Here is a 21304-nt window from a genome sequence, read left to right as displayed (position 1 = left end):
TGGTCCAGCCCTGCAGAGCCATGAGGACCCTCTGACACGGTCACCTGTCACCGCTGCTTCGGTGCAGGCAGCGATTCACAGAAACAGACTCTACAACTGGAGTAGAGTTACACAGCAGGTATGTTTGTATGTTTACTCCGGCCGGGGTGCAAGGGGATTTCTCTGCAAAGCTTGCACCCCCACAGCACATTTTACCAAAAACTTACCAAGTGTGGATATCCATATTCATTGGATTACACAATACAAATATCCATGTGCATGAGTGAGGCTGGGTTGGCTCTAGATGCTGGTGTCAGCAGTTGATGTTCTCTGCCCATTGCCTCCTGGTGGGTGTCTCTGGGGTCTGTTGGAGGAAGGCTCACAGTCCTCCTCACCTTGTACTTTTCCTTGGAGCATATGCAGATTCTCTCAGGCAATATCTTGAACAACAAGAGTGGTTTTCAGCTGGTTTACCAACTCTATCTTACCTAAAAGCACCAGTAGATCAGTTTCTACTGCCGATACGTGGCTGTCTACCCACTACAAAGACTCAACTTGTCAGAACCCATCTGCTTTCCAAGGACATGGCTCCTATTTTTGCCAAACATAGTAGTTCTTGGTAAGTTTCCACAGAAAATGCTTTGTTTAGATGCACACAGTAGCCCTTGGTAAGCTTCAACAGAACAGTCAGGGCAAGCAGGATTCTTAAGCAATATTCAGAAATTATTTTAAGTTGCTCTAAGCTGTTATAAGTAAATCAGTTTCAAAGCACGGGATCATTTCCTTGTATCAGCAGGACGCCGCCCAATTCGATGAGCCCCTGCGGTGGGGTCAGAGGACAGGAGCCGCTGGGGCCCCCTGGGTGGCCCTGGGGACAGGGTGCACGGGTGGGTGGGTGTCCCCCGGCGGTACCGGGGCTCGTTTCTCAGCACCAATTCCCCGGGAGCAGCAGCGGCCGGGCAGCGGGAGCTGCTCAGGGCCGGGGCTGTCAGCTCGGAGCTGGGAGGAGAAGGCTGCCGCTGCGGCTCGCTGTGGCAGGCAGCAGGCGGCGACCCCGCGCCCCTCAGCCCTGCCGGGCCCTTGGCTGGGCTCTCTCCGCTGGACAGCGCTCGGGCCGCCGGTTCTCCCGGCCGCAGGGGGCCGCCACGGCCGGGACGGCGACGGGGAAGGGGGAAAGATGGCGGCCAGGTCGGGGCCGCGGGACTACCGCTCCCATGGTGCAGCGCGCCGGGCGGACAGCCAATGGGAGGGCGAGGCGGGAAGAGCGGCCAATGAGGAGCGAGGGTGGGAAGATCGGCCAATGAGGAGCGAGGGCGTGAAGAGCGGCCAATGAGGAGCGAGGGCGGGGCCTGCGCGGCCGTTGGCAGCGGAGCGGCGGGAGGGTCCGTTGAGGCGTTGGGTGCGCGGGGGGGAGGAGCGGGAGCGCGGGGGGCAGGTCTGGGGCCCTGGGGGCGGGTCTGGGGCCCTGGGGTGGGCGGGCCGGGGCTCGGAGGGGTGGGGAGGGCTGGGAGTGCCTGCGGGGCCGGGGGAGGCGGTGTGGGGGGCCGGGGGCCTTAGGAAGGGCCTTGGGTGGGCAGAACGAGGGGCCCGAGGGAGGCTGGGGGGGCTCGAAGGTGGCAGCGTGGAGGGGGGGGCGGGCTACAGAGGCCCGAAGGGGAGGGGGTGGGACGGCGTCCCTGGAGGGGGCGGGCAGGGCTGTGGGAGGGGGTTGTGGGGGCCTGAAGGGGGTGTGGGGCCGTGAGAGGGGCTGCAGGGACCAGAGGGGGGTGTAGGCCGGGGGGGACGGGGCTGAAGGGGTCGGGCCGTGGGCGGGTGTTAACGGCAGCTCTGGGGGCACCAGCGGGGGTCAGGACAGGGAGGGGGTGCGAGGCCTTGCCCAGCTGTGGGCTCCCCTCCACCCCCTCAGCCTCAGCTGACCCATTCCCCCCCACCCCCCCCCACAGTGAGTGAGGCCCTTGGGACGTTGGAGCCCGGTGCCGTTGTTCTCCAGGCAGTGCCGCGCCCCCATCGCAGCACCCCCCTGTCACCATGATGCTGGGGCCCCCGCCCCAGGAGGGCTCTGTGGCTGTTGTGGTGCGTGTGCGGCCCCGCGCTTCCTGTGAGCGAGAGCGGGCCGCACGCCCCGTCCTGCATGTCGTTGACCAGCACATCCTCGTCTTCAACCCTGAAGAGCACAGTGGCCCCCCCAGCAGTGTGCTGCCCACTCACGGGCCCAAGCACCACAGCAAGGACCTGAAGTTTGTCTTTGACCGAGTTTTTGGGGAGGGGGCCACGCAGGAGGAGGTGTTCCAGCACACCACCCACGCGTTGTTGGACAGCGTCCTCAATGGCTACAACTGCTCCGGTAAGACCCGGAGGGTCCTCCTTTGATCAGAAACCCAGAATAATCCAGGATAATAAAGATCTTGAAGCTCCTCCTGTCCAACCACAAACTTCACACTGACCGTTCCCGACTCCACCAGATCCCTCAGTGCTGGCTCAGCCCGACTCTTCAACCCCTCTAGGGATAGGGACTCCCCCCCTGCCCTGGGCAGCCCATTCCAACGCCCAACAGCCCCTTCTGCAAATAAAAACTTCTAAAATCCTTGCAGGAGCTCCTGTCCCATCTGCTCCCAGGCAGGGTGGACTCAGTGGAGCTGTTCATTTATTGTGGAAGCCCTAAGCAGCTGGGGATATGAGGGTACACAACAGCAACACGCAAACATGCAGCCTGAAACTTGGTGCTGGCACCAAGCTGGTGTGACTGTGAGTGTGATCGGGACAGGGACGATCCTGACATGGAAATGTCGAATCTCCCCCTGGGGAGCAATGAGGAGAAGCAAAACCTGAATAAGAGCAACTTCCGGAGTCACAGGATGGTTTGGGTTGGAAGGAACCTTGAAAGATAATCCAGTCCAACCCTCCTGCGATGGGCAGGGACATGTGTCACTAAATCTGGTTGCCCAAAGCCCCGTCCAACCTGGCCTTGAACCCTGCCGGGGGGGGCAGCCACAGCTTCTCTGGGCAACCTGTGCCAGGGCCTCACCCCCCTCACAGGGAAGAATTCCTGCCTTACGTCCAGTCTAAACCTGCCCTCTGTCAGTTAAAAGCCGTTGCCCCTTGTCCTGTCACTGCAGGCCCTGGTAAAAAGTCTTTCTCCGACTTTCCTAGAAGCCTCTTTCTATACATTGAGAGGCCTCAGTAAGGTCTCCCCGAGCCTCCTCCTCTCCAGGCTGAGCACCCCCAGCTCTCAGCCTCTCCCCGCAGCAGCGCTGTCCCAGCCCTCAGACCGTTCCCGTGGCCTCTGGCCCCGCTCCCACAGGTCCATGTCTGTCCTGTGCTGGGGACCCCAGAGCTGGACGCAGGGCTCCAGGGGGAAAAGGATTTGTGGGGAGGAAATGGTGAGGAGGGACCTGGCTGGGCTGGAAAAGCAGGAACAGTGGGAGGATGAAGACAGAGGAGTGCAAAGTCTCCCAAGTTGGGTCTGGGGCTGCATCTGCAGGGACATTTCTAGCTCGGACAGAGATGTAGGTAGACTGGATGCAGGTAGAGTTGAGGATTTCCAAAGGAGGGCCCCAGAGATGAGCCAAGGGCTGGACAGAGAGGGGAGACTGAAGGAGATGGGTCTCTTCTCCCTGGAGAGGAGAAGAGTCCGGGGCGAACCTCATCCGTTTTTGAGGACTTAAAGGGCAGCTTTGGAGAGGATGGGGGCTCTCTGGTCACAAGTTGAAGACAAGGGGCAGCAGGGACATGTTGAACCAGGAGAGGTTTCATCTCAGTAGAAGACATTTTTTACAGTGAGGACATTCACTGGCACAGCCTCCCCAGGGGCATAGTGGAGTCCCAAGGGCTGGGGGTGTTCAAGATGCCATTGGACAGGGTGCACGATGATCTCATCTGGGCTCCCCTTCCCACAAAAGCTCAGACCAGACGATCCCTCCAGGTTCCTCACAGCCTGAGTGTGCTGTGGTTCTGTGATGCTGGGGGCCACAGCGGTGCTGGAGGGGATGGAGGTGGGCGTTGGGGCAGAAATGAGGCTGGGCAGGTGCTTTCCAGGCATTCTGAGGGACAAGGATGACATGCTCTCCGCTCTGCTAGGGTGGGAAGGATGGCGAGAAATCAGGTGGATCTGTGGCGCAAAGAGCCCCTTGCTTTTGCCATCCCTTCGCAGCCTGAATCGCGGTGAGGGGCAGAGCTTTGGGAGGATGCTGGGTTTGGGAGCGGGATCTGGGGTGAAGCAGACACATCTTGGGGTGCTTTGGGGTTTGCCGTGCCCCTTGTGAGCATGCCGCAGGCTGGCAGCTCTGTAAAGCCAGGTCTGAAAGCTCCTTGCTGGGTCTGAAAGCTCCTCGCCTGCCGCCGCAGCCCCCCGTGCTGTTGGCAGGCTGTCAGCAGACGAGCGGCTTAACGAGCACATCACTTGTGTGAGGCAGCACCGTGCGGGAGAGGCTGCTCTCCTGTCTAATCATGTGCCGGGCCGGGCACTGGGACCGGAGGATGCTATTCCTGGCTCTCCGGCATGCTCTGCGAGCTGCTGAAGGCTGCCTCTGTCACTGTGCCCACCTGGCAGGCACGTCTCGTGTCTCTATCTGCATAAAATAACTCCAGGATCCTCAAACGAGAGTTGCCAAGCCCCGAGTGCTGCTATTGGGGGGACGGACTGAGGCTCTCTGGGTTAGTGTGTCCTGCTCTGATGGTGACGCTTCAAAGAGTGTTGAAAGGGGGGGTGGGGGGGTGAGATGAATTACCAGGTCTGGAAGAAGAAACGCCTTCTGGGGAGAGGTGGGGGAATGGGGCTGCTCGGCTTGTTAAAAAGAAGGTTCAGGGGTGACTGGAGCATCCAAGCACGTGATGGTTTGGGGACTCGTTCTGTCTCTGCTAAATGAGAGAGGCTGCAGTGAGAAAAAAAACTGCACTGAGGGGTCGAGTGGCAAACGTGGAGGGGAATTGGCTTTGGCTTCTCTCTGCAAAGGCTGTGAGCAGCCCCCGCCGCAGGGGTTGCTGCGGGAAGCTCTCCTCTCCGGCAAGGAGTGCACTTTCCGCCGCTCCTGTTAATTAACGATCGTTGCAACCCTCCACCCTTTCTCTTCCCAGTGTTTGCCTACGGTGCGACAGGAGCAGGGAAAACCTACACCATGCTGGGCTCGGAGGAAAGCCCTGGCATCATGTACCTCACCATGGTGGAGCTGTACAAGAGGATCGAGGCCAGGCAAGAGGAGAAGAGCTGTGAGGTGCTCGTCTCCTACCAGGAGGTACGCCGCGTCCGAGCCGGGTCCCCTCCTGCCTCCGGGTCACCGTGACTGGGACCTGGGGTTGATCCAGACCCTGCAGTGCCACACTCAGGGTACCCGCTGCACTGACAGCTGTGCCCGGTGTCCCCAGGGCAGCCTTAGAGCCTGGCTGGAAGCAGGCTCACCCACCCAGTTTGGAGAACTGGTGCTGCTGGTTTCTCCCACCTGGACCCTGGGGCATTTTCTGCTCCTTGCCGTGGTCCCCGAGCGACGAGGGCTTCCTGGCTTTGGAGGAGTGGTGGCGCGGTGACTTGCCAGTGAAGCCCTCCCAAGCTCTCCTCTGCATTGAGAGCCCCCTCAGCTGCTCTTGGTGTAACGAGGCCCCAGAGGTGGCATCGGGGGGACACCAGGTTGTGCGTGACACTGGGGCACAAAGTTCCTCTCCCTGCTCCCCGTTGGGTAACCAAACCTCAGCCTTCCGTGGCGTTCCCTGCTCCAGGTGTACAACGAACAGATTCATGACCTGCTGGAGCCCAAGGGCCCTCTGGCCATCCGGGAGGATCCTGAGAAAGGAGTCGTGGTTCAGGGTCTCTCCTTCCACCAGGTGGGTAGAGAAATGGGCACAAGGTCTGGGCACCGCTGCGCCTGCACCAGTTCTGACAGCGGATGCGTGTCCCGGGGCCGTGGGGGGTGTGAGGGCGCGGGGGTGCCATCTGCGCGGCTCCTGGCGGACAGCAAACGCCACCCTGAGCTGAGAGGAGCCCCGCGGAGCTGCAGGATGCCTCAGCCTACGCCGCCGTGGCTGCTGGGTGCTGGGTTGTCTCGGTGCTTGCGTACGGGCTGCGCTGACGCCCGCCCTCTGCCCGTTCTCTCCCAGCCCGCGTCGGCAGAGCAGCTGCTGGAGATGTTGGCCAACGGCAACAGGAACCGGACGCACCATCCCACCGACGCCAACAGCACCTCCTCCCGCTCGCACGCCATCTTCCAGGTGAGGGCTGGGGGTTGCAGTGTCGCTCGGGATTTGTGCTGAGAAGGGGGCGAGGGAGCCAGCCTGTGCCAGGACCCGGGGTTCCTGCCCCTGCTCCTGCTGTGCCACAGGAAAAATCGGTGGGTCCTGGCCCTGAGAAGAGAGGTGTGGGTCTGGGCAGGCCAGTAGCCAGCGCTGCAGCAGGACAGCACACACTGGTCACGCTGGTGGCCACGTCTCCCAGACAGCCCCAGACTCCCAGCTTGGTGTTAGGGGTCCCAAGGGCTGAAATTTCCCTTTGTGCTTTTGTCTCTTGTCAACTCAGCGTGTGGGAGCTGCACCTAAAACCTTCCTCAGAGCAAAGGGGCTGCGTATCGCTGGCTCCTGCTTGTGCCTCCCCCCAGGTGCCGCAGGCAGGCAGTCTGCTCCGTCGTGTCTCCCCCGGCTCTGAGCCGGGAATTCCACTCCCCCGGGGCTCTGTGAATTTGCTCCCCGGTTTCTCGGTGCTCTCCTACACAAACCTGCCAGTTGATTTCAATTCCAGCCAGGCCCTTCCCCGAATTAGCAGGGCCGTCACGGCTGCGTGGGGAGACAGAGGGCTCTGACTGCAATTTCATTCTGAACCTGGTGCCTTGCCCGTTGCTGCTTGCAGGGGGAAGTCCAGGTGTCTGGATGCTTTCCCAGCCGGGCTTGTCACTGGGTGCTGGATTCCCGCCTGCCGTGAATCCATGAGCTGTGCTGGAACTCTGCCCTGCCCGGCAGGCAAACCACAGTCTGGTGAGGATGCAGGATCGGTTACCAGCCTCCAGCATCTATCTCTGTGGCACCTCCAGGCCATGCAGGAGCCGCTCCTGGGGGGCTGAGGGGGTTCCAGGGCGGTGGGGGAAGTGTTTGCTCCTCCTGGGAGATCTTGAGAGATGCTGAAGGGGAAGTTACGGAGCAGTGCTGTGGGTGACTCTCAGTGGCTGTGTCCCTCCTCGCCTGCACCAGCTGGGAACTGGGCTGGGCACCGCCAGCCCTGCTTGGATGCCTCCCTGGGGCACTGCGAGGCTGTGTCTGGGGGCTTGCAGCCCCCACTGGCATATGAGATTTCTGGAAAAACCCACAGTCGGAGTCAGGGCTGGGGCTGCCACCGTGCATGAGCACATCCTGGATGATGCCAGGGCTTTGGGTTGGGGTGTTGCCCTTTGGGGACGCGACCAGCTGTACCCCACTCGCTCACCAAGTGCAGGAGACGCTGATTATTTTCCGCAGCTCTGTCCCGTCTTGCGAGATCCCTTCCGTGGCTTTGCTGCTCAAGTCATCGCCGAGTTTTTGCTTGTCTTCTCAGCATGCCGGGCCCCTCCTTTCCTGCCGCTCGATCTCACGCCTGCGTGATCCGCTCCGCCATCGTTTCACAAACATTGAAACCGGTGATGCTGGCTCCAACCAGCAGCCCCACGAGCCTGGTGGAGCTGCAGCCTCACCCACCTCTGTCCTCGCAGATCTACGTGAAGCAGCAGGACTGCACTGGCGGCCTCGCTGGCGACCTGCGAGTGGCCAAGATGAGCCTGATCGACCTGGCAGGCTCGGAGCGAGCTTCGGTCGCCAACACCAAGGGAGAGCGGCTCCGGGAGGGCGCCAACATCAACCGCTCGCTGCTGGCCCTCATCAACGTCATCAACGCCTTGGCTGAGGCAAAGGTAACGCTGCTCCTCGCGTGGCCCCGCCGGGGTGGGCGGGTGAGCGCGGTGTCCTCCGGGGATGGTTCTGCCCGCGCGGTGAGGGTGGCAGCCTGGGCTGGGCTCCGAGAGGTGCCGTGGGATGAGGGTGGCCGCGCCCTTGCGGCACAGATTTGGAGCTGAGCAGAGCCTTGATCTCTCGGTACAGAGCAGGAAAAGCCACATCCCGTACCGGGACAGCAAGCTCACACGCCTGCTGAAGGACTCCATCGGCGGCCACTGCCGCACCATCATGATCGCCGCCGTGAGTCCCTCCGTCCTGGCCTACGAGGACACCTACAACACCCTCAAGTACGCCGGCCGGGCCAAGGAGATCAAGGTGTCGGTGAGGATCTGGCGTTGCGGCGGTGATCTGCTCTGTGTTTGGGAGCGGCTGGGGATGGCTGGGAAGGAGCCTGGTTTGTGGGGCGGAGGTTAGTGGGTGCCTCCCTTATCCAGCTTGAGTTTTCCAGCCCTGGGGGTGCCGCTCTGGGCAGACAGCAGCGGATGAAGCTGCAGACAGTGTGTGCCCTGTCTTCGTGTAAAGCTCCTCAGCCCAGCACCCAGAAAGGCTTGTGACTGCGGCAGCAGGTCCCTGAGCGCAGCTCCTGTCCACTGCAGCCACCCTGGGGCTCCCTGGGGAGCCTGGAGGAGGCTGAGCAGCTCCAGCAGTGGGAGAGAGGTACGTGCAGCCCCAGTGCTGCTTTAACCTCTGCCTTGGCCCTGTCTCTGCAGCTGAAGAGCAACGTGACCAGCTCTGACGGCCACGTTAGTAAATACGCCGTCACCTGCGAGCGGCTGAGAGCGGAGGTGAGATGCTGGCGGGGAGGGGAGGGCTCTCGCTTTAGCTGTGGTTTGCTGGGGACGTGGAGCTCTGAGCTCCTGGGCTCGTGAAACCATCTGAGCAAGAGCTGATCCTTCCTCGCAGGTGGCAGATCTGCGGGCGAAGCTCCGGGTCTATGAGGACGCTGCCCGGGAGTCACAGAACCAGGCTCTGGCGCCGCTGGCTCCCTCCGGCTTCCCAGAGGGGCTGCCCAGGTGAGGCTGGTGGGGAGCAGGGACAGAGCTTGGTGGGACCTCCTGGTGTGCCCCGAGCCTGTGGGGTTTTAGTGCTGGTCAGAGCCCAGGTGTCCATTAGAAAGCAGAGGAGCTTCTTTACTGGTGTGCACGTCACCTCGACTGGGCTCGGGGGCAGTTATGAGCGTGGCAGAGCACAGTGCACAAAGCTGGGCTGCAAAGGCCTAATCCTCTTCTCCTTGATCCATCCCAAAACTTCTTGGGCAAAGTGACAGCTTCCCCAGAGGATCTTCTCTGGCTCAGTGGCTGCTTCTCTGCCTTCTGCAGGTTGGAGGAAGCTGTCCCACAGACCAGCGTGGCTCAGAGGAGTGATGGAGAGCAGCAGGAGCTGGGAGCTGGACAGTCTGTTGGGATGCCAATGGAGCTGGAGGAGGAGGTGAGAGAAGGGGTGCTGTGATGAGTGGGGCCTGGTGGGGGGCTCACATACCCTCGTGGGGTACCCTGGGCACGCTGGGAGAGGGCAGGAACTCACCCGGTCCACGGGCTCCTGGCTCAGCGTGTGGGGGGCTGTGGACTGCTGGCAAAACCCCTTAACTTCCCAGCTAACGGGGAATTTGGGGAACAAACTCAGCTCGGAGATGGGCTAATGCTGCGCTTTTGGGTGATTGCTCCAGGCTCCAGAGGAAAGGCCTCCCAGCAGCCCCAGAGCAGCCCACCAGGCAGACGTCCAGCTGGAAGGGAAGACACCAAGGTGCCTTCTGCAGGGGTTGTCTGGCAGCCGGGCAGAGACGTGAGTGTCCTCGTGTCATTCCCACATGTTGCTTCCTCATGTTTGCCTGCGGAGGACGGGCTGCCCACCCTCCTGTTGCATCCTGTAGCCATCCTAAGGGCTGTCCAGAAGGACGTGGGACCAGGTCTTTGTCTGCAGATGACAGCCGGCCCTGTAAAATAAGGGATTTGGCTCCTGGAGATCTAATCCCATGGGATAGTCTCTCCTGGAAATGCAGCAGTGAAGGTTTCCAGGCACAGCCACCGTGTGAGCCTTAAGTGCGCATTGTTAGTCCTGAAATTACCTCTGCGAAGTCTTTCCTCTTGCCGCTGCTCCCCCGGGCCCTGCCCTGGCAGGGCTCCCGTGGCACCATCTGCTGATGTCTCTGCCCCAAGCATCTTGGCAGAATGAACCTCTTTGGAAAGGCCTCTTGAGGGAGGCTGGCCTTGACGTGTGCCTGGATCTGTCTGCCTCTGCCGGAGCTGACAAGTGTCTGAAGCCCGGCAGAGCCTGCAGGTGCCGTTTTGTCCCTGTAACTAACAGGTAAACACACAACTCACAGCTCGGGTTGTCCAGGAAGAGATTTACAACTTGGGTATCTCTCGACTTCAGTTTGCCTCTCTTGCCCCAAAACTCTGCTAACAGGCTCTGCCCCGCCCAAGGAGGTGTCTCAGAGGTGACGCTGGTGCTGCTGGGCCTCCGTTACTGGTGACGCTGGCTCACGCTCGCCTGCTAACTGGTTCTTGGGTCTGTCTCTCTCTGTCCCAGGCTCCTGGCTGCCGTCCTGAACGTTGCCCGAAAGCAATACGCCCTCCTGAAGGCTGCCGCCCTCCTCACTCCTGCCATGGTCTCCGAATTTGAGGACCTGGAGCGCCTGGTCAGTCAGGAGGCTGGTGTAAGCGGGGAGCAAGCCACGTCTGCAAAGGGAGCCGCAGAGATCGGCGGGGCCAGCCCTGCCCAGAGGATGCAGCAGGGCTGTGAGGGTGAGAAGCTGGGGCCGTCGGTGCTGCCCCCTCTCTTTTGTCTCGGTGTGCGCTGGAGGAGCCGGTGGCGGGGGGGCAGCTCCCAGCTGTGGGCACAGGGCAGGGAGATGAGTTTCTCCTGACTCCTCCTGACGTGGCACCCAGCGGGTTCTGCCCAGAGCGGCTGCAGCCTCGCTTTGTAGAGCGACTGGGGCTGGCCAGCACCGCCGGGAGCCCGGGGCACGGCCGGAGCCAGGAGCAGCCCTTGTCTCCGGGGAGCTCAGCATGTGTGTGCGAGTCAGCATAAACGTGAGGGATATTTCTGCTCCTGGAGACCAAAACAGCAGTTCTGATCCTCATTTGTCCTCCTCTTGTTTACTCCTCCATGGAACATTTGTCCCAGCCAGCCTGGCTGTAGCCTCCCAGCCGGCAGCCTGCATCTGACCAGGGCTGAGCTCTCCCTCCTCATCCTCAGGGCCGATGCACGATGCCCATAGCGAAGCCGTGGGCGCTGCAGACCCTGTGTTCCGGGCACAGACCGGGCGTTGCCGCAGGGCACTTGCTTTGGGCCCAGCCTGATGCCTTTAGGATTAGTTGTGCTGGCTCTTTTCCTCTCGGTTTAAGGTGGTTGGATGGAAACACCCGCTGGCAAACGGCTGCTGTAGGGCTCGCTGGGCTGACCTCCGCCGAGCTGTGACGGGGGGCTGTGAGGGGGATGCCCCGGGCTTTGCGGGTGCCTGGGAACTGCAGACAAGGAGGTGACTCTGTTTCTTCTCTGCTCCTTCAGCCCAGGTGTCTGTCGCCGTGCCCAGCACCCCCGGGATGAGTGGCACCGTGCAGCGCTTGCAGGACCTCGCTGCCCCCTGCAGCCCCACGTCGGTGGCTCCTGGCCCGATTAAGAGGAGGGGGACTACAACAAGTCACATGTCCCCGGTGTCATCGGCTGCCCAAAACCGCCGCACGCTGCCTGCTGTGCCCGTTCACAACCTGAACGAGACTTTTGAGGTCTCCAACAGCAGTGGTTCACCCAGCGTGGCCGAGGCAGCTGCCTCCAGCCTGCCAGAATTCTCCATCTGGGAGAGCGTCCAGAGCCACCTAAACAAGCAGGACGGCCCCGTCGTGCCCCAGTAAGTGCTGGCCTGGGGGGGTTAACTGTGGTTTTGGGGCTCCCCCCTCCACGATCTTGCTGTCTGGGTGAATCCTCCGTGGATCGCTGCAGCTCTGCTAAGGGGGGAGACTGGGCAGAAAACACTCAGCCTGCAGACAGGCAGCCAGCGGTCCGAGCTCGTGTGTGAATCGCTGTCAAAGATATAAAAAACATTCCAAGGAAATCTATTTCTCCCTTTGGGGCCCTTCTGGAGCCCCGCGTGCTGGCTGGGAAGCAGGTGGGGCCTCACCTCTGCTCCCAGAGAGGTTGGAGCGAGGGTTGGGACTGCACACTCTGGGGTTTTGCGTTTTATTGTTTAGTTGGTAGTTTGGGTTTTTTATTGCCGGTGCTTCAAAGGGGCTCTGGATTTTCCAAAGCTCTGTGAATCTGTGAGAGCATCCAAAGGCAGAGATGGGCATGGCCTTGGTAACGCAGGACACCCCGAGGTCTCCCCGTCTCCTCCTGCAGCTCTAGGAAATGGTTCCTACCGAGGGAACTGGGGACACTGAGGTCCAGGGGAACAGCCCGAGCACCTCAGGGAGCAGCAGTAGCCAGGCGGCTGACGCCTCCTGTGCCGCTCTCCTGAGGATTTACCCCTCTTGGAACGGTTTTCCCCTACAAAACCGGGCAGGTTTCCTGTGACTCCTGTTCCCTGCGGGCGGATGGTGTTGGCCTGGCTGCCTCGCAGCCTCACGAGAGCGGGCACTAACTCCCTTCTCCTTGGCCGCAGAGCCTGTGCCCCGGTGTCTGCCGTGAAGGGTTCCTCCATCCCCAGGCCCTCCGTGGTCTCCAAAGCCCCTGCGCAGAAGCGGAGGCGAGTGGAGAGGTGAGGCAGCCGCCGGCCCCCCGTGCCCCAGAGCGCCCCGCGCAGGCAGCAAGGGCTGGCAGCTGCCTGGGGCTCGAGCCCCCGTCCCTGCCTGCGTCGGCCCCACCTCACCTGTGACACGTGGGGACGCGGGGGGGCTCCGCCCTGAGCCTCGCGGGTTTAAAACGGCCCCTTTCTCTCCACAGCGCTGCTCCCCCCACCCTGGGTGGGCTCCAGAGCTGCAGCACCCCGAGATCTGCGCAGCCCTCCCGCGCCCCTCCGCTCCCGGGCAGGCGCCTGGGGAAACCCTCTGCCCGCAGCACCACGGGCTGCAAGAGCGTTCCCTGCGGCAGGGCAGGCACCAAGCGGGCGCTGGACCAGCCCCCTTCCGGGTCAGGTGAGGAAAATACCTCGAACTGGGAGGTTTGCTGCTGGTGGAAGATGCTCTTTGGGGTTTGCTGCTTCCTGGCTGTAGCCAGAGCCTCGGGGAAGGCTGGTGGGTGCTTGGGGAGGGGCAGAAAGGAGGAGGGGGCTGGCAGCACCTGGATCTCTGTCGGGGCGGGGGGGGACGGGACCTGGGTTTGCTGCTTTTACCCAGCAGCTGCCTAATGCACTTCCCTCCTCTTTCCATCCTCAGAGCATCCTGCGGGCCCTCTCTCCTGGAAGGGCAGCAGAAGGACCACCAAAGAGCTCGTGGCCCTGGGCAGTGCCCCCCCTGCTCCCACCCCCCAGCCAATGAAGCTCTTATGCTGATGGCTCCTGCACCCAGGATCCCCGGCAGTGTCCCCACCCAGGTGCCAAACTTCTTCCTTTCTCTCGTAGCCCTGTCCCACCCTTCCTGCAGCCACACAACAATTCCTGCAGCCCTTCTTGTACCCCTGCAGTCACCCCCAGCCCCCTCCTGTTCACCGTCCCAGTTACGTCCCCTGTCGTATCATACTAAGAAATAACATGTATTTTTAATAAACCTTTTTCGTTTCCAACCAGAGGGGAGAGGGGAGACGTGCGGCTGTTTCTTCTCGCCTCCCCCTCGCCCAGGGAGCTGGGATGGGGAAGCAGCTCCCGTCTGAGCGGGCCTGGAAAAGGCCCTTGCTCGTGGGGGTGGGCTCTGTCGGGGCTTCCCCCATCTCCCATCATCCCCGGGACCCCGTGGGTGCCTTCTGCCCCCTCTGCTGTGCCCGGGGGGCTCTGGGGCGCTCGCTCCGTGTCCCAGAGTGCCGGCAAGCACCGGCTGCTGCTGCTTTGCGGGGCGAAAAGTGTTTCTGCTACAACCCCATGGCCACCATCCCTGTCTCCGTGTGACGCTGGGGGCTCCTGGCTCCAGCCGCCTGCACAGCAGAGAGCTCCCCGCATCCCTACCTGGGGACCACACCTGTCCCCCGACACCCCTGCGACCCCCTTTCCTGCCGTGCCAGGGCACGTCTGGCCACGGGCACATCTGCTTGCCTGCCCCAGCTCCTCGTAGCCACCCCCAGAGGTGACCAAGCGTGGTGGGAGCAGGACGGGGAGGGAGGACCCAGCTGCGGGTGTGCTGCTGTCCCACAGGGACCGGGGTCACCGGCTCCTTCTGCACTACTTCCCTGCCTGGCAGCGGCTGATCTCGCCTTTGTCTTCTCAGAGCGTGGAAGCTTCTAATTAACACTTGCAGCCCGCTCCCAGTTCGTTTGTCTCATTAAGGGGGGCCGGGGAGGAGGAGGGGGAGAGCCCAGCTCTGCCTGCCGGCAGGGACAGCTTTCTGTGCTTTGATCCCGGCCGGCAGGAGCTGGGAGAAAATCAACCTCTGGGGAGCGGCGCGGGGGCTGGCGAGGACCCCGCCGCGCCCCCAGCCCCGTCCTGCCCCGCCAGGACTGTGCACGCCAGGGGACTTCAGAGAGTCCCGGGGGACGGAGGAGCCCTGTCACCAGGGGCTGTCACCCAGCACACGTTCCCAGGGCTGCCACTCTTCCGGGAGGCCAAGTGTCACTTGCGAGGTACATCGGGGCCCCAAGCCGGGCGTTTCTGTGGGCAAACCCCTGCCCGCCGCTGGTGACAGCGGCCCAGGACAGCTGGGGGACACGGGCCTGCCTGGGGGCGAGGAGCTTCTGGGGATTCGAGGGGGATGTGGCAGCAAGCGGTTGTCTCGGAGCGCCGCCCGAGTGCCCCCAGTCGCACCAGTATGAGCCCACCCTGGCCCTGGGTGCCCACAGGTCACACCCGTGGGGCCACGGCTGTTGCCACGACACTTTCCAAGTGGCCGCGGTCGGTGGCCCGGCGACGGTGGCCGCGGTCCAGCGGGGCCTGGCGGCGTGTCCCCGTCCCCGAGCGGGCGGGGAGCCTTTCCCGGCCATCGGCTGCCATCTAGCTGCCAGCCGGCGGGAGCTGTCCCCCGCCCTGGCCCAGCTCCAGCCCCTCCTGGGACCCCCCCGGCTTCATCCAGCCGCCTCTTGGGGCCCCCACCCCGATGCCCCCACGAGTCCCTCGCGGTCCCCAAGCCCCCCGGCCCCCGCCGGCGCTGTCCCCGAGGCCTGGCCATGTCCCGCTGTGTGGCTCAGGGCTGGCGGTGGCCCCGTGCCCCTGGCTCTGTCCCCCCGCGTTTCCCGGCAGCGCCGGGCCCCGGCACAGAGAGACCCCGCGGGGGGGCCGGGCCCGCCGGCTCCGGCCCCGCACGAAGCCCCTTTCAGCCGCCCGGGGAGGGGTCCCGGCCCTCCCTCCTCCCCCCGCCGCCCCCGGCGGGCAAAAGCCCCCCCAAACTCAGCGCACAGGTGACGGGGACGCGGCCGCGCACCCACAGCAGCGGCTGGGGCAGGATCCGGCCCCCCCGAGCTGGGAAGGGGGGACCCGGCGCCCTGAGCCCCGGCCGGGCTCCGGCAGGACCAGGCGGCGCTTGACAGAGCCAGCGGGGGGGAAGGACTTGGGAGGCGTCAGGCTCTAATTAGCAGCCGGCCTTAATGAGCCGCCTGCCCGCGCTGCCAGACGGCCCGCACAGAGCCTCCGCCCAGGGGAGCCGGGGCCGGGCGGCGGGTGCGGAGCCGCTTGTGCCGGGGCTGGGCCCGGGGGGGCGACACGGGGAGCGGGCGGGGTGTGAGTCGTGAGAGAGACAGAGAGTGTGTGTGTGTGTGTGTGTGTCTGTCTGTGTGTGTGCGTGTGTGTGCGTGTGTCTGTCTGTCTGTCCGTGTGTGCGCACATGGGCATGGGGGGATGGAGACGTGTGTGCGTGTGGACGTGTGTGTGCACCCAGCACCCACAGCGCCCTGGGCCCCCGCACCCAGCACCCCTGGGCCCCCACGGCCGTGCCCCCAGCACCCACGCCGCCCCAGGGGAATGTATCCCGCGCCCACGGAGCCCTGCAGCGCTGCCCCCAGCTCCCGCGGTGCCCACGGCCTCGCACCCCGCCTCGCACCCAGCACCCACCCGCCGGCTGCCCCACGGGTGCACCACTGGGCTCTGCAGGCACCAGAACTAACCCAGGCACCGCGTCCTCGGCGGGGACAGCAGGAGCCCGCGCACGGGGCCAGCAGTGCCAGCGCCGGGCAGGGACAACGCACACCCCAGCTCGCTCACCAAAAATGAGGTTTGCTGCGGCGGGCGGAGGAAGCAAGCAGCCGATTCAATGTGAATGATAGAGCAAGCTTCAACTTTATTGAAAGAAATCACCCCTTATATAAGCACTCTACAATAATCGTGCATACTACTCACAAATCTATTGGATACATGTAAAAGGCTACATTATAATGTCCCAGCCCCCTGTGGCGTCTCAGACATGTCACAACATCTTCCCTCTTCTGGCCTGCCTCCTTTCCCAAGGTTGTTTTTACCGTCAAGGCCATTGTGTACCTCAGTTTCTCTCTTTGTTAACATAACAGTCTGTTGTTTGGCATAACTGTACCCTGGGTTTTTTCCTTTGTTTACCTCAGATGGCTGCAATCAGCTTCTGCAGAGACCCATGGCCTTGCTCTCTGCAAGCCGTTCTCCAGCAGTTTGGGACACGGCCGGGGAAGGGGCAGGGGCAGGACGAAGCCCCCGCTCTGCCATCACCTGCTCTCCTCGCCCTCCAGCAGTTTGCGGTACGTGGCGATCTCGATGTCGAGGGCCAGCTTGACGCTGAGCAGCTCCTGGTAGTCCTGCAGGTGCCGGGCCATCTCCTCCTTGAGGCTGCGGGTGTCCTCCTCCAGCCGTGCCACCGTGTCCTGGTAGCCGGCCGTCTCCAGGGCGTAGCGCTCCTCCAGCTCCCGCAGCTGCCTCTCCAGGGACTCGTTCTGGGGGACCCCGAGGGGACAGGACACCCTCCACCGCCGCCTTCTCCCGGGAGCTGGTGGCTCTCTGCGGTGCCCATCCACCTCCCACCCCTGGGGACCAGCCGTTCCCCCAGCAGCGGGTGGGGGTCCCCAGCGCCGTGCCAGGGAGCCCGGTGGCGGTGGCAGCCCCCCGATGCCGTGTCCCCCGCCCGCTCCCCGCAGCTGTCACCTACCGCACCCCGCAGAGCCTCCAGGTCGCAGGTGAGGGCTTGGAGCTGGCGCCGGTACTCGTTGGCCTCCTGCTTGGCGGCGCGCAGGGCCTCTGCGTGCCGGGCGGCCGCGGCCGTCAGGTCTGTGAACTGGGGGGGGACACGTGCTGTGGGATGTGTCCCGGTGGCACATGGCGTGGGGACGCAGCCCTGCTCTGCTCCACTGCAGGGACGTGGCCCCACCAGCACGTGGCACACAGACACATCCCCGACCTGGCAGGGTGGTGGGACGGTGCTCACGGGATGTGTCCCCAGAGCCCCGTGTCACTGGGGACGTGTCCCTGCTGCTGGGGCAGGAGGAGACAGTGCACACGGGACACGCCCTTGGTGTGGGCCTGGGGACATGTCCCTGTTCTGCAGCCGTTGGGGACAGGCGGGACATCCCCAAAGGCGCGTGTCCCAGGGACATCCCAGCTCCCGGGAGGCCGTGGCCCCAGCAGCGCCTGTGGTGGGGACACATCCCTGCTGCCATGGGAGGAAGGGACAGCTCACACGGGACGTGCCCCCGGTGGCACGCGGTGTTGGGTGGAAGGGACGGCGCACGTGGGGCACGTGGCTGATGGCACGTGTCGTGGAGACGTGTCCCTGCTCCCTTGAGGCGACGGGACAGCGGACATGGGACACGTCCCTGACGGCAGGTGCTGCTGGGGACACGTCCCCGCCGTGCAGGTGGGAGGGATGGTGCCTTTGGAAGCCACCGGGAACGTGTCCCTGCTCCTGCGGGACAGTGCCTGTGGGCCCCGTCACTGGGAACACGCCTCAGGGACCGTGCCCGTGTCACTCCGCAGGGGGACACGTCCCCGCTCCCCGCGGGGACCAGGCCCGGACACGGGACACGGGCGGGGGCAGCGGGGATCCCAAACCCCACGCGCCACCCCCAGGCGGCGCCGCCCAGCCCCGAGGAGGTGACGCTCGGGAGGGGACAGCCAGGCCCCCCCGCCGGGCGACCGGCTCCGCCGCACCTTGGACTTGTACCACTCCTCGGCCTCCCGGACGTTGCTGGCGGCCGCGGCCTCGTAGCGGCTGCGGATGTCGCGCAGGGCGGCCGTCAGGTCCGGCTTGCTCGCGTCCACCTCGACGTGCACCCGCTGCCGGGCCAGCTGCTCCTGCAGCTCCCGCAGCTCCTGGGGGGACAGCGGGGCTCAGCCCGGCCCCGGCGAGCCCCGGGACTCCCCCCCAGCCCCCCGCGCGGGGTTACCTCCTCGTGGGCCTTGCGGAGGAAGGCGATCTCGTCCTGCAGCGTCCCCACCCGCCGCTCCAGGGCCAGGCGAGCCAAGGCAGCGGCGTCCACGTCCTGCCGCCGCGGGGGGAGAGGAGGGACCGTCCCCAGGGCCTGCTCCCTCCCGAGCTGCCCGGCCCTGCCCCGTGCTGCCCCGTTCTGCCCACCCCAAGGCACCCCAGCCCCCCACTGCCCGCTCCTGCCCACCCCTGCCCGTCCCCGCGGGAGGCTGAGCTGGGGGCTGAGCCCCTGGGCTGCAGGACGGGGGACGCAGGGTCCAGCCCCTGCCCTCACCTGCCTGTAGGCAGCCAGGTCGCTCTCGGCCTCCAGCCGCAGGGTCGCCTCGTCCTGCAGCCTGCGCCGGAGCAGAGGCACCGTTACTCACTCAGCACCGTTCCCCTCAGCATCGCTCCTCGTTAGGCGCAGTACTCGTTGGGCGCTGCTACTCGGTATTGCTGCTACTCATTAGGCGCTGCTCCTCGTCACCCTGAGCCCCAGGGATGGACCCCCCGGGCTGACACGGCCCTGCGCTCCCAGCACCCACACCCTGTGTCGGAGCACGTGCCCATCCCACACCCCCCGCCACCGTCCTGCGCTGTTCCCAAGGTCACCCTGGTCCCTGTTGCCACCCGCGGCCCCGTCACCACCCTGGCGCCCACCACTGCCCGGTCCCCAGGGCTACCCTGGTCCTGGTGGCCACCCTGGTCTCTGTCTCAGTGGCCAACCTGGGGATACCTGCTGTCACCCTGGTCCTTGCCACCGCCCTGGTCCCCAGATGACTGTGATCACCATCCTGGGGGCCACCTTGGTCCCTGAGGCCATCGTGCTGCTGGTGGCCCCCTTGCTCCCCATCCCCACCCCGCTCCCCATCCCCACCCTGGTCGCCACCTTGGGCCCCAGGGCTACCCCAAGCGGGGCAGAGCCTTACTTCTGCTGGAGGCTGCCGAGGTCCTCGGCGAGGTTCTCCTTCTCGATCTCCAGACGGGCCTTGGCGGTGGCCAACTGCTCCACGTGGCGCCGCAGGTCACGCAGCTCCTCCTGGTAGACGTCGGGCAGACGCGAGGGCTCCTGCTCCCGCGCCTGGTGCAGCTCCACCACCAGCACCTTGTTCTGCTGCTCCAGCAGCCGGAACTTCTCGATGTAGCTGGCAAAGCGGTCGTTGAGCTCCATCATCTCCACCTTCTCGTTGGTGCGCGTCTCCCTGAACTCCGAGTTGAGCGCTGCGGCCAGCGAGAAGTCCATCCTGCCCAGCCCCAGGCGGGCACCCGTGCGGGGACCAGGCTGGGCGCTGCGGGGAGCCCGGAGCCGGGCGGGGGGGCTGGCGGGAAGCCCCCGGTAGCCCGGGGCGGCGGGGCCGATGCGGCGGCCGTAGGAGGAGAGCCGCTGGCTCTCCATGCCGAAGGGGGGGGCGTGATGGGCCCGGCCCGGGGGTTTTGTGCAGCCCGGGGGCCCCCCCGTCACTGGCCACCGGGCAGGGAGCCCAAGTCCCGGCACAGCAGCAGGGGGGGGCTGTGCCCTGGCAGCCAGCCCGGGCACCGCAGCACGGCCCCCTGCCCCCGCGGCGGGCACTGGGGGGGCTGGGGCACACGCCAGGCTGGGAGGCAGAGCCGTGGCCGTGGGCACCCGTGGGGCAGCCGGCGGGTGGGTGCTGGGTGCGAGGCGGGATGCGAGGCCGTGGGCACCGCGGGAGCTGGGGGCAGCGCTGCAGGGCTCCGTGGGCGCGGGATACATTCCCCTGGGGCGGCGTGGGTGCTGGGGGCACGGCCGTGGGGGCCCAGGGGTGCTGGGTGCGGGGGCCCAGGGCGCTGTGGGTGCTGGGTGCACACACATGTCCACACGCACACACGTCTCCATCCCCCCATGCCCATGTGCGCACACACACACACACAGACACACACACGCACACACACACACTCTCTGTCTCTCTCACGACTCACACCCCGCCCGCTCCCCGTGTCGCCCCCCCGGGCCCAGCCCCGGCACAAGCGGCTCCGCACCCGCCGCCCGGCCCCGGCTCCCCTGGGCGGAGGCTCTGTGCGGGCCGTCTGGCAGCGCGGGCAGGCGGCTCATTAAGGCCGGCTGCTCATTAAGGCCGGCTGCTAATTAGAGCCTGACGCCTCCCAAGTCCTTCCCCCCCGCTGGCTCTGTCAAGCGCCGCCTGGTCCTGCCGGAGCCCGGCCGGGGCTCAGGGCGCCGGGTCCCCCCTTCCCAGCTCGGGGGGGCCGGATCCTGCCCCAGCCGCTGCTGTGGGTGCGCGGCCGCGTCCCCGTCACCTGTGCGCTGAGTTTGGGGGGGCTTTTGCCCGCCGGGGGCGGCGGGGGGAGGAGGGAGGGCCGGGACCCCTCCCCGGGCGGCTGAAAGGGGCTTCGTGCGGGGCCGGAGCCGGCGGGCCCGGCCCCCCCGCGGGGTCTCTCTGTGCCGGGGCCCGGCGCTGCCGGGAAACGCGGGGGGACAGAGCCAGGGGCACGGGGCCACCGCCAGCCCTGAGCCACACAGCGGGACATGGCCAGGCCTCGGGGACAGCGCCGGCGGGGGCCGGGGGGCTTGGGGACCGCGAGGGACTCGTGGGGGCATCGGGGTGGGGGCCCCAAGAGGCGGCTGGATGAAGCCGGGGGGGTCCCAGGAGGGGCTGGAGCTGGGCCAGGGCGGGGGACAGCTCCCGCCGGCTGGCAGCTAGATGGCAGCCGATGGCCGGGAAAGGCTCCCCGCCCGCTCGGGGACGGGGACACGCCGCCAGGCCCCGCTGGACCGCGGCCACCGTCGCCGGGCCACCGACCGCGGCCACTTGGAAAGTGTCGTGGCAACAGCCGTGGCCCCACGGGTGTGACCTGTGGGCACCCAGGGCCAGGGCGGGCTCATACTGGTGCGACTGGGGGCACTCGGGCGGCGCTCCGAGACAACCGCTTGCTGCCACATCCCCCTCGAATCCCCAGAAGCTCCTCGCCCCCAGGCAGGCCCGTGTCCCCCAGCTGTCCTGGGCCGCTGTCACCAGCGGCGGGCAGGGGTTTGCCCACAGAAACGCCCGGCTTGGGGCCCCGATGTACCC

The 21304-nt window shown here is 65.2% G+C and overlaps 2 protein-coding genes across 2 annotated transcripts; one reads left to right on the top strand and one right to left on the bottom strand.

Moving 5' to 3' along the window:
* Positions 1 to 1931: 1931 nt before the first annotated feature.
* Positions 1932 to 13534, top strand: LOC141965162 (kinesin-like protein KIF18B). The gene is made up of 15 exons (XM_074916323.1): positions 1932 to 2323; positions 5053 to 5210; positions 5689 to 5793; positions 6067 to 6177; positions 7641 to 7838; positions 8026 to 8202; positions 8592 to 8666; positions 8785 to 8894; positions 9201 to 9309; positions 9548 to 9663; positions 10411 to 10625; positions 11392 to 11731; positions 12482 to 12577; positions 12763 to 12953; positions 13194 to 13534. Exons 1-15 carry the CDS (start codon positions 2008 to 2010, stop codon positions 13307 to 13309), a joined length of 2433 nt encoding a protein of 810 aa, XP_074772424.1. The 5' UTR covers positions 1932 to 2007; the 3' UTR covers positions 13310 to 13534.
* Positions 13535 to 16566: 3032 nt separating this feature from the next.
* Positions 16567 to 19653, bottom strand: LOC141965210 (glial fibrillary acidic protein-like). Its single transcript, XM_074916461.1, has 6 exons — positions 19187 to 19653; positions 18553 to 18613; positions 18238 to 18333; positions 18002 to 18163; positions 17004 to 17129; positions 16567 to 16791 (listed from the first exon to the last, which is right to left on the bottom strand). Exons 1-6 carry the CDS (start codon positions 19651 to 19653, stop codon positions 16567 to 16569), a joined length of 1137 nt encoding a protein of 378 aa, XP_074772562.1.
* Positions 19654 to 21304: the final 1651 nt, after the last annotated feature.

Source organism: Athene noctua, chromosome 12 (genome assembly GCF_965140245.1).
Source record: "Athene noctua chromosome 12, bAthNoc1.hap1.1, whole genome shotgun sequence".
NCBI lineage: Eukaryota > Metazoa > Chordata > Aves > Strigiformes > Strigidae > Athene > Athene noctua.
The sequence above is the reverse complement of the archived record's forward strand: the minus strand, read 5'-3'. Positions and strand labels throughout refer to the sequence as shown.